This window comes from Cavia porcellus, unplaced genomic scaffold (assembly GCF_034190915.1).
Source record: "Cavia porcellus strain 051 isolate PalLab524CR breed Dunkin Hartley unplaced genomic scaffold, mCavPor4.1 scaffold_26, whole genome shotgun sequence".
In the NCBI taxonomy this organism is placed as follows: domain Eukaryota; kingdom Metazoa; phylum Chordata; class Mammalia; order Rodentia; family Caviidae; genus Cavia; species Cavia porcellus.
In genome coordinates, this window is record NW_026947509.1 from 33,677,463 (window position 1) to 33,690,089 (window position 12,627).

Sequence of the window (12,627 nt, forward strand, 5' to 3'; positions counted from 1 at the left end):
TTTATTACCAAAGAAAATTCTAAAACCTAAATCAAAAGTATTTAGCACCAAAGACTTTTCATCAAGATTGTACTTAAATGTTTTGTCAAGGTGAAATAAAACACACCGGGGATAACAATTAAATTTTTATAACCTTTCTGGTGGTCAGTTTGCCTTTGAATCATCCAAAAACCTTAAAATAATTCCAGTTCCAAGGACTTCAAAGGAAATGATTAACAACAAACAAAACCATTCAGGGAAATGGATATATATATATATATATATATATATATATATATATATATAACACACACCATTCATTTACAATAGTAAAACATGGAAAACAACTTTACTTTCCAACAATTTACTCATTGATTTAACAAACATTTATTGAGAGCCTAACTATATGCCAGGCATTTGAGATACAATGATGAACAGCTATACAAAAATCCAGATCAAATTCTTGCCCTCAGTGGAGCTCACATTCTAGTGCGAGTTGGAGGACTGAATATAAATAATAAGTATATAAAATGTTTGGCATGTTACATTTTTATTTTGACCGTGAAAAGAGTTAGAGAGATGGGCAGGAAGTGGAATGGACAAGCAAGGGCAAGCTGTATAGATGGTCAGGAAATGACTAGAGTAGTATTTAAGGGAAAGCTTTAAAAATGTGACTAATGTTTTACACTTAGAAATCATTTTCTTCATGAAACTTCATGCACCTTTTAAAACTGTTTTGTAATTCAAGAATACATTTCTCTACCCTAAATAAAATTTAAGTCCTAAAGATTCTGTGTACTTCTCAAAATCCAAGCCTACAGATATAATCCATCCCTCACAATTTCCAATGCCCTCCCCTCATCATAACTGGCCTCGGAATACCAATAAATGTCTTCATTTTATAAATCTCTTAAAAGTACATTTTATATTATTTTTACAAAAATGATCTTCACAAGGACAAAGAGAACATCACTAAATGTTTCTATAGGGTTCAAAGTTACACATGGAGAAAAAAAAAGTTACACATGGATCCAATGTAATCAATCTCAAAATTCTTGATTCTCAAGTGCTCTGAGCACACTTTCTGACCTCAAACTTCATAACAATCATGTTACCCGCAGAAAAATAGGACAGCAATCTATTCACACTGTAGCTTTCCAGCTCTCCGTTGCTTGGGTTAAGGGTCTCACATACTTCCTTTGCCAAAAGCTATTTTGACAAATAAGGCAGTGCCTGCCTGCTCAAACCTTCATTGCTCCATTTATCAGCATTTCAGGTGACTCTGGAATGTGCCTAGGTTATAATGTTTACAGATAACAGAGGTAACAATTAGGTACAACTATTGTTTAAGGAAAGGACTGGGGACTACCCTCTCTGCTACAGCTACCTCAGTTCAAATTCTGCTTAAAATACTAGGTCAATCTAACAAATTACCATCAAATTTTAGAGTACCAGTGTAAAGGAGGACATGCAAGACACTACTGACAGACTAAGACGACTGTTTGAAAACAAATGGTGCAGGGCACAGGCCAGCAAACATTTCTGCAAAAGGGCTATGGAGAAAATATCTAAGCTCTACAAACCAGATAGCCTCTGACATAACTACTGAACCCTGCCAGAGCAACATAAAAGCAATCAGACGGCAGTGGGCATGGTGGTGCACACCAGCCTAAGGCTGGAAGATCGTCAAGTTGAAGCCTTGCCTGTGCAATTTAGTGAGACCCTGTCTCAAAGCTAAAACAGGATGCTTTAAAAAAAAATCTTCATTACATTACCATTTTAGTCATGTTTTCACAAAGAAAAAGACATGACAGCATATATAAAAGTAAAATAATTACAAATTCCAAAAAACAGCAAAAAAGCTGCACATGAAATGGTTTAGAGTAAACTATATAAATTTAAATCTACTTAGAAAAGGAAATTAGGGGCTGGGGATTTAGCTCAGCGGCATAAGCGCCTGCCTTTCAAGTGTGCAGTCCTGAATTCGATCCCTGGTACCGATAAAAATGAAAAAGACAAAAAAAAAAAAAAAAAAAAAAAAGAAAAGAAAAGGAAATTAATAGATATGAATAAAGATTTACCTATTAAGAAATTTCACTAAAAGTATTTTCATAATGAAAAGCTCAATAATGAAACTGCCACATCTAGACGACTAGTTAAAACAAATGATGGTACATCCATACAATGCAACTATTAATAGGATAGTAAATATTTATTGATAAAAAGATGTTTCTGACTTAGTTTTTTAAAGGTTACAAAATTAAATATACAGTATGATCCCATTTTTGTTAAAGTACACGTACATATACACAAATAAGATACATAAAACCACTTGAAAAGATACACCAAGACTGTTACAGTGGTTGCTAAAATAATGGCAATTATGTCTTTTTCTAAATTAGTCATAATTTCATAGTCATATATTGAATTGGTAGTAAGAAAAAAATTTAAATATAAAATAACTAAAACAGGTGTTGCATTATTTAGGTGAACATTTTCAAAACAAACTCATAAAGGAGTTGCATCAATTCTCAGATCTGCAAAGTGATTTCTCTTCGGTCTCCAAAAGTTAGCAATAAAGGTTAAGATCATCTAGGAATTATATATAAAAAAGGTATGTATATAATAGAGTAAGCTAATAAGAGTCCTCAAATAGGGATCTTTTACAAGAAGTCTTAGCAAACTATACCAATTGAACAATCAAGAACGTTCAAGATACTAATTCAGTTTAGCTAGGTACTGCCTCTGACGTTACCAAAGGGGTTGTTCGAGGAATGAATGGAAAAAGTAACTATCATTATTCACGCCACTGAAGAGAGGATCTTCAATCACCAACTTTTGGGGAAAAGGAAGAAGAAGGGGGGAAAGTCACACTACAATGTGATGGATCTCAAAATTCCATGAGAATTCCATATTCGGGGTCCAAACATATCTGTAAGAGACTCAAAGGTCAATTAATTGTTATTATGGCAAATGCTAACTTAACCCTAAGATGGGCTATTTATTGCTAATAGTCTTTATAACTCTGGACCACTTGCCTAGCCCATCAATACAATAAAATTTAAGTAGTATTTCCATAAGAACTATGTTTCAAATGAGTCTATGAATAGTGATCACAAAACAACATTGTAGGAGAAAACATAAGACATTAAAATGTTACAATTATATTTATATAAAATTGTGTATGTTCCTAAACAAGAGCTCAAATAAAACAATTTTCTAAGATGATGAGACTATGTGAGGTTTTAAATTCTATTATCACAACACAATCAGACCAAGAAAAAAATTACAAGAAGTTATAGAATGCAGTTATTTACCAAATAAAATTTATAACTGAACTAGTCACACTGGTTTCAACTAGGCAGATGAAGCAAAGTGTCAAATCCATGCACATTTATAGATCACCCAGCACCTGTACAAATACCTTACTACTGTATTATCCAACATCAAACAAGATGAGACTGAAAACTCACCATTCAGGCCCAAAGTTCAGTGTCTGTGTTTCCGCTGCCATTCTCCTCTGTATTTTCACAAAGATTTTTTTGTATGTGGAGAAACCTGTCAGAGAAAAATATCTTCATACAATTAGTCAAGATAAAGTACAGAATTGTGGACCACAAGACATAACTATAGTGGGTGCTTTTATGCTGTGTTTATGTTTCTGTTACCTAGAGTCAAAAGTATGATTTTTAATTCCTATTTACAACAATGTAGTGGGCAAAACAAAATAAATAAATCCATCATTCTTTCCTAATTCATTTTCTTCTTATGGTTATTTAAGCAAAGAACACAGGGCATAAAATGAAGTTAGTGAGGCAGATAGCAGTGGACTCTACAGGCCACTTGGACCCAATAAAGTATTTTCCCCTTAACACAGAAATGGAAAGTGAATAAAGGGTAATACAGTTACATTTTTTTTCCTATTACTCTTTTATAGTAGCTTCCTAATCACCATTAGGGACCACAAAGAACCTTAAAATAAAGACTCTCTTTCACCTATCTTTTGGCTACTACTGTCACACCTCTCCCTTATTTCGGTTTAGCACTTCAAACTTTAGCAAGGGTTTAAAAACCTGGAGCCAGGTGTGGTAGCACACGCCTGTAATCCCAGCACTCTTCGAGGCTGAGGCAGGACAATCATTATAAATTTGAGACCAGCCTGGGCTACGAATTGAGCCCAAGGCCAGCCGAAACTGCTTAGAGAGACCCTGTCTCAGAAAGATAGAAAAAAAAAACTGGAAGGCAGGCATAGTGATACATGCCCTTAATCACAGCACTTGGTAATTAAGACTAGCCTGGGCTACAGTGAGACCCTCCTCAAAAACCAAATTTTAGCACTTAGGAAACTGAAGCAGGATGACCAACAAGTTCCACTTCTACCTGGGCAACTTAGTCAGACTGTCACAAAATTTTAAAAAAGGCTAGAGATACAGCTCAGGAAGAAGTCCTCGGGTTCCCAGTACCACAAATAATAATACACAGATAAAAATTATCACAGAGCATCAAGTTAAAATTACAAACTAAATGAATTTCATAAATGACTTTTCAAAGACAACTGTAAGCTAAGTACAATGGCCTATTAATCCCAGCTTCTTGGGAGGTTAAGACAGGATTAAAAGTGCAGGATCAGCCTGGACAAACATTGATCCCAATTGGAAAAAAATAAATTAGAATTTAGAAAAAAAGAAACTACTGTAAAAATTATAAATATATTATAAAATAGCTCTAAGACACATTACTGTTTAAATGACTGGAAAAAATGATAAAACAGGAATTAGTCTACAACTTAGAAACAGCAAAATGAATGTATGTTAGCCCCTGTAATCAGCCACTCATGTATCTGCCTGCCTTCTGGAAGGTATTTGTGGTCTTATGTCAACCAAGTATACTCCAGGAGACTCCTATCCTCCTATGTGACCACCCAGCCCAGGCCAGACAAGGGATGTACTCAGACTCAGAAACAATAAACGTAGTGTCCTCCTTAAAGTAACTGATGCTTTAAAAAATAAGATATTTCTTCCACATTTTTTAACTTCTCTGAAATCAGAATGCACCTTAAATAGATGCCATGTTACAATTGCTGCTGGCTGGGTTGTAACTGTTCATTGTATGCACACAAGCAGATTGCTGCTTAAAATATCTGTAAAATGATTACAATATGATTCTGCACTAAAGTAAAACTCAGCAAGTGCCAAGTGTGGTGGCACAGAGTTATAATCTCAGCACTGCAGGACTCACTGGGAGTTCAAGGCCAGCCTGGGCTACACAGCAAGTCTAAAACAAAACCACTAAAAAAAAGAAAAGTAATGAAAGAGTAAAAACTTGGGCCAGGGATGGAGCTCGGTGGCCCAGCACCTGCCTGGCAAGCATGAGGTCCTGAGTTCAACCCCCAATTACCAAAAAAAAAAAAGTTAAAACTTAAAGTATTTAATTGCTTTTAAAATCTTTACAAGCAACAAATGTCAAAATTTTAAATTGATTTTTAAAAAAACAGTGGCATTTTCCCTTAAAAACTGATATACAATTAATGCTTTGAATAACAAACTAATGTACTGGTAGAAAGAGACTTCTAAAATGCTAAGGACAAAAAGTGATTTACAGGAGTCAGACTCTGAACATCTAGAAATCTTAAGTCTCTTAATTTCACTTCTATGTTCTTCCTAAAGCATTTCTGTTCAAAGTCAGGCATGGTGGCACACGGCTGTAATCTCAGCACTCAGGAGGCTGAGGCAGGAGAATCACAAGCCTGAAGCTAGCCTGGGTTACACAGTGAGTTCAAGGAAGCAGTAAGTATTTATCCAGATTCTTCTCCAAGAAAAAAAAGAGCCAAAGAAGGGTTTCCACTGTGGAAGATGCTGCTGCCGCCTGGGCATCAGTGTTGTCTCTGGTGTGACCCTCAAGTCACCCCTGGTGCCCAGCAGCAGCAGTGACCACAATTGGTGGAAAAGAGCCCTCATCTTCTGAAGGGTTCTGAAGCACGTTGGCTGGCTCAAACCAGTTTCCTGCCTAGACTACAGATCAATACTCTGGCTCAAAAAAACCAAAGCAATAAATAAAAAAATATATGAATAAATGAAACATGCATAAAAATGACATTCTAAGGGGCCAGGGATTTAGCTCAATGGCCTAACGCCTGCCTGGCAAACACAAGGTTGTGAGTTCAATCCCCGGTATAAAAAAAAAAAGGACATTCTATAGAAAAACCTACTAGTTTGCTAAGTAAGTTTGAAAGAGCCTTTTTTAAAATGCAAAACAGAAATTTTTAAGCAATAAGGAAATCTTGAGCCAGAGTTTACCTGCCACTATGAATTCTAAGTAATACATAAAATGGAGGGTCTTACAACTGACTCATGAGAGATTCTATTAAAATTATAATGCACTCCAACAATTATTTAAAAGTATGTGGACCTACCTGGCTATCAAATAGAGCCACAGACACAACCTATGTTGTAAGATTTTAGTAGTAACACAAAACATATTGCCAGGTACGGTGGCACATGCCTGTAGGGCCAGTACAAGAAAGCTGTGGCAGGAGGATCACAAGTTCGAGGTAGCCTGAGCTACATAGGGACTTGAAGTTCAGCCTGAATGACAGAGATATCCTGTCTCAAAAAAAGAAATTTAAAAAAAAAAAAAAAAAAAAAAACTAAAATAGCTATGTTGGCCACCTATTTATTTATTTATCTATTTATTTGCCGTTTTTGAGACAGGATCTCACTATGCAGTTCAGGCTGGCCTTGAGCTCCCTTTGTAGCCCAGGCTGGTCTCTAACTCACAGGATCCTCCTGCCTCAGTCTCCCAAGTGCTGCGATTACAAGCATGTGCCACCATGCCCAGTCTTTGACCACCTTTTTAAATCTCACCTAGACAAATGTTTTAAATTCAAATCCCTAGGAAACATTTGACTACTGGAAAATGGCTCCAAATTTATAAAGAAGGTCAGGAGTTGAACCAGATTAAATTTATAAAACAACAAGATTCCAATTAAAAATCAAATGACAGTATTTGTGAAAATACTAAAAATAACAATGTCAACTTTTTTCTCTTTAACTTCCAAGGCCATCACATATGGCCACACAAGGTTGTAGAAGAAGCAAGTCCAGGGCTGCTATTAACACAAATGGTACAAACAGGGCCCCTGGAGTTGCTTGCATACCACAGTGCCTGCCAAAATGTAGTAGCAGTCTTTAATTATAAGAAAACCCTTGGATTCAGATAGCATCTAGGAAATAATGAACAAGGAAGTGCTGTCCCTGCCCACTTTATTACCCCACCTAAAAGCTTTAGGTACTGCAAAACTACCACAATGCACAGATATTAAATGCTGAGTCAGCCACACATGGTGGCACATAGCTGCAATCTCAGCTACTTCATGAAGCATGAAGCATCAGAAGAAGTTCAAACCTGGGCAATTAATGAGATCCCATCTAAAAAAAATTATAAATTCCCCTATACCACCAAAAACAAAAGCACTCAATAGGTTTTTTTGTTTTTTAAGCCTTGAACTAGAAATCAAACCACCGCTTACAAGACAATTTCTATACAAAAATTAGAGTGTTTCTTAGTGTAAACACTTTAAACAACCTAAGAAACACCCAGACATAGTGGTGCGTACCTGTAATCCCAGCACTCAGGAGGCCAAAACAGGAAGATGGCCTTGAATTAAGTTTCAGACCAGCCTGAGCTACATAATGAGTTCAAGGATGGCCTGGAATACACAGCGAGTCTTTTTGGTTGGTTGGGGGGAGGGGGCGGTTGTCTTTTGAGTCAGGGTCTCCATCTCTAGCTCAAATTGGCCTTCAACTCGCCATCAATCCTCCTGCCCTGGCCTCTTGAGTACTGGGATTACAAGTATGCACCACTGTTACTGCACCCAGTCTGAGACCTTGTCTTTAAAAAAAAAAAAAAAAAAGAATTTAAGAACTAATCCAAGTGATTTAAATATCAAGAGACCAACACTGTTCTGTTCATTCTCCTTTATAAATTAAAGCAAAAAAATCTAAGAAGTAACAGCTGATGGAAGAATCCTAATTTAACCCAGGCCTGATAGCACATACTGGTAATCCCTGCTACTCAGGAGAAAGTGAGGTAACTTTGAGAATGGCCCAGGCAACTTAACAAAACCGTAATTTTAAAAAAAAAAAAGGAAGGGAGAGGGCTAGGAATGCAGTTCAGTGGTACAGTATTCATACAACATGTATGAGACCGAGTTCAATCCTCAACATTGCACCCCCCTCAAAAAAAGGAAATCTAACATGAACACTAATTACTATACAGTACTCTCTTAATTCTAAGTTTTTCCCTAATCAATTTAAATAAGTAATGGATTTTTGTGTATTTAAAAGCCTCTGAATTATTATCAGTTCAGCTAGAAACTGTCTTCTTCTGAATAATTTTTCTAAGGATGTAGTGAAGTACTAAAAGAGATTAGGGTTCACCTCCATTGTAAATCTCACCTGGTGAAATGTTTTCCAGTTCAAATCCTTAAAAGCCTTGTGGCCTTTATAAAGAAAGCAGCTCTGAATTTATAAAACAATTCTGAATGTGAGCCACACTTTAGGACTCTGCTCCGCCATGCTCTTCTACCTCTAACTTCCCTTGAATTTCCTTTTCTCCCATAACTAGCATGATCCTGATATTTTTATTCTATCTTTACTTTTTCCTAGGCAGAATTCCCAAAATGTCACCTTTCTTTCTCCAATTTTCCTCAAAAGTTTTCACCAATCAATCAATAAATTTATTTTTTAAAGAGCTTTCAATAGTTGGGCATGGTAGCATACGCCTCTAAGCTCAGCACCTAGGAGGCCAAGGCAGGAGGCTCACTTCTAATGCAGCCTGGGCTGCATAGTAAACTAGAGTCCAGCCTGAACTATACAGCAAGATTTGGAAGGAAGGAAGGAAGGAAGGAAGGAAGGAAGGAAGGAAGGAAGGAAGGAAGGAAGGGAAAGAAAGAAAAGTTCTCAACAAGTTTTGGCACAAGCTCTCTGTAGACACTTTCTGAACTTTTCACACTGAAGTGGTGCTGCTCTCTACCAACCTTGCCCACTAAATTAAGAGTGACAAGAGGGTAGGCAGGGAATGGGAATTTAACACAATAAAATTCTCCCGGACTTCTGAATGGCCCTTCAAAGGCAAGAATCACATCCCACAATGCACAGAATATGCACCAATTCTTGCCCTCTGATTGACATGGGGTTTTTTGGTAGTTGCTTTTTCCTGTGATACTGAGGATCAAACTCATGACCTCATGTTTGCCAGGCAGGCGCTTACATCACTGAGCTAAACCCCCAGCCCTGATTTATGTGTTTTGAAATTTTGTTGTAGTTTATTCTATTTTTTGTTGTTGTTGTTTGGAAATACAATGGATTAAAAAAAAAAAAAAAAAAAAGTCCCACCCCAGTCCTAAATGACAAATTGGATTATTTTTCTCTATCATCACCAACTAATGAAATTGCTAGCACTATTTTCAGTTTCCTAGTCAGCCAAGCTCAAAACATCAGTATCCTGAAACTCCCTCTCTATCCCTCACATCTAATCTGGTACCTCAAATCTGACTGCCCCTAAAGTTTTGTTGCCTTTTTTTTTTTTTTTTTTTTTTTAATTCTTCTTTTATGTAGTCCAAACTCTTGTCTGGATTACCAGGACACAATTTTGAATTTGCTTTCCTGACTCAACCTCAACATCGATTTCCCTGAGACAGTCTTCACTCCTCTTTAAAACTCCTCTTTAAAAACACTTGTACTACACATGGTAAAAACTAGTATTTTAGGTTCCCATCAGTTTGAGAACCCATGCCTCCCAAACTCAAAGCCAAATGACAAGTTTTTAGCATCCGCTGTATTTAACTTGTTTTTGGTTCTGTATTATGCCTTTTCCTCCCTGCAAGTCAGACTATCCTCCCTCAGAATGACCTGTACAAAACTAAGGACCAGTCAAGCCATCTACTTCATAAATTATTTCCCAAAATAGAAAAATATTTTACCCTCTGAAAAGGAAAAACAAAATGATCCAGGTAAAAAATAATAGGCCGTAGACATAGTTCTGCAGTAAAGGATCTTGTACAAATCCCTGGGTTCAATCCCTAGTAACAAAAAAGGGGCAAAGGGGCAGAAAATAGTAACTAATTTGGGAAGGACACTGAGTATAGTTTTGGACAAATAAATATAGTAGGGTTCCTGAAACGATGTCCAGAAGACCTTGTGCTCTGGAGCAGAAGCAAGGAAGTGAAAGGGAAAAATAAAAAAAAAGGAAAGAGGGGAAAAGATCTGGAAACAAGTACAGACAGCTAAAACAAATAACTGAATGAGGATATCCAAAACAGAAACCAAGAAAAAATAAGCACAAGGCAAATGTCTTCAGTTACTTTCTCACTGCTGAGACACAATACCAGGCACGCACAACTTGAAGAAGTTTATTTTGGCTCATAATTTGTAGAAGTTTCAACCCACAATCTAGACAGCTCTAAAGCATGGCAGAGGAAAGCAGCAGGGGAGTACGGCAGTCAGGAGGCATAGACAGATGAGGGGAGAAGGAAAGGAGATGGATTCTTCCAGCATACACCCCAGTGACCACCTCCTCAATCAGACTCTACTTCCCAACATCACATTTGGATGCAAATTCAAGAGTTGATGAATTCCACACCTCCAAGATCCAATTACCTCAAAGCCCCACCTATAAGCACATGAGGCTTTGAGAAAACATCTAGATAGAATCACAGCTTAAAAATAAAACCTCAACAGACACCATATAGGAGTATAGGAAGAAAGAATAAGACCATCTGCTTAGACCTCTCCAGCCAAACCTTTTGCCTAAACTCAATTTCACTGACTAATTTCTCCCCTGGGAGTACTACGTTTACCTTGTTCAGTGTGACAGCAGAATTCACACAACCTCCAATAAGTCAATGATCACTCTCACCTCACATCCATTCCCAAATCTAGACACAAACATTAGCCTTGAAAGTGTTCCTCCTTTAGACAAACGTGTTTAGACAAACATCCATTCTCAAATATGGCACAGGGAAGAGAAATAAGATGCTTACTTTTACAAAATTAGAATCAAGGCCTAGTGCGTACACCCATAACTATAACCTCAGCATTCAATGGGCTGAGGCAAGAGGATCACCAAGAAGAGTTCAATGCCAATTTGCACTACACAACAAAACTGAAAAAACAAAACAGCTGAGCATAGTGGCACACACCTGTAATCCTAGCACTCAAGGCACTGAGGTAAGAGGATTCCTACAAGTTCAAGGCCATCCTAGGCTACAAAGTGAGTTCAGTGCCAGCCTAAACTACATAGCAAGATCCTGCCAGAAAGAAAGAAAAGAAAAGGGAGATGGAGTGGGGCCAGGGAGAGGTCCACAACTTAATGGTGTAACTTACAATCTCAATTCCACAAGGCAATGCAAGCGATATGTATTCAGTAGAAATTATCCTTCAAATTTCACCCTTTTCCTAGACTAGTTATACAAATCTCTCTAGAAATGCAGAGCAGCTACAGTGAGTCACATCTTCCAGGCAGTCACACAACTAGGAGAAAAGGCTCACACCAGTAATCTCAACACTCAGGAGGCTGAGGCAGAAACACTGCTGTGAGTTCAAGGTTAGCCTGAGCTATATACCAAGACCTTGTTCCTCAAAAAAAGTGGCAGGATAAACTGCAGTGTGTCACAAGGCTCTGATGTTCAGTAGGTGTGTTAAGTGCATTTTGAACCTGCAGTATTTTAAGTTAAGGAAAGGTTTATCAGGACATAGCCTCATCATAAATCAAATATCTATACCAGTAGGAAAGAGAAAGCAGCTGACATAAAAAAATACCAACCATTATTTAAAACAAATTTTTAAAACGTTAAAGAAAAAAAATCAAAAAATACACATGGTGGCACACACATGTAATTCCAATACTTGGGAGGCTAAGGCAGGTGGATCACTAGGAGTTTGAGACCAGTATGGACTACATAGTGAGATCAAGGTCTGTCTGATCTACATAGTGAAACTATGTCTCAAAAAAGGGAAGTTCTAAGTTGTATTTGAAACTGTGGCTTTCCCTGCCACAATCTATCACATTCTTCCTTTCCAACTTTGGCCTGGCAGAATAGCACCCAAAAGAAGAATGGCGAGAAGGGCCATTCTCCTATCCATAAGGTGCTGACCCAAGAATACATCAACATTCACAAGCACATCCATGGAGTGGGCTTCAAGGAGCACACCTCTCAGGCACTTAGGGAGATCCACAAATTTGCCATTAAGGAAACAGCCACTCAAGATGTGCCAACCAGAAGCAAGCTCAACAATGCCAACGAAATAAGGAATGTCCCACATTGTATCTGTGTATGGTTGTCCAGAAAACAAAAGGAGGATGCAGGTTCATCAAACAAGCTGTACACTTTGGTGACCTACATCTCTGTTAGCCTGGTTCAAACATCTCCAGACAGTGTGAGAGAGAGATGTGGATGAGAACTAACTTTAAAATCAAGTTATAAAACTGTAAATAAAAAGTAAAAAGTTCTAAAATACAGAGATGATTACATACAATGTAAGAAATACTGTGTATATAAATGTCCCCAAATAATTACTTCTGAAAGATGGAATTGAAAGAGAATTGTAATTCTTTTCCTAATAAGTTTCTTTTCTCCATTTCCTATTA

The 12,627-nt window shown here is 37.4% G+C and overlaps 1 protein-coding gene and 1 pseudogene across 5 annotated transcripts in view; one reads left to right on the forward strand and one right to left on the reverse strand.

The window, feature by feature from the left end:
* The window catches only part of Gigyf2 (GRB10 interacting GYF protein 2), a 128,714-nt gene that overhangs the window by 99,964 nt on the left and 16,123 nt on the right, over positions 1-12,627 (reverse strand). For all 5 annotated transcript variants that reach the window (XM_013157487.3, XM_063237101.1, XM_063237100.1 and 2 more), the window contains one exon: positions 3,453-3,537. In XM_013157487.3, the coding sequence (XP_013012941.1) occupies positions 3,453-3,493 (41 nt within the window). In that variant the 5' untranslated portion in view covers positions 3,494-3,537. The remainder of the gene's footprint in view (positions 1-3,452; positions 3,538-12,627) is intronic.
* LOC100723562 (large ribosomal subunit protein eL31-like) lies at positions 11,465-12,523 on the forward strand (annotated as a pseudogene).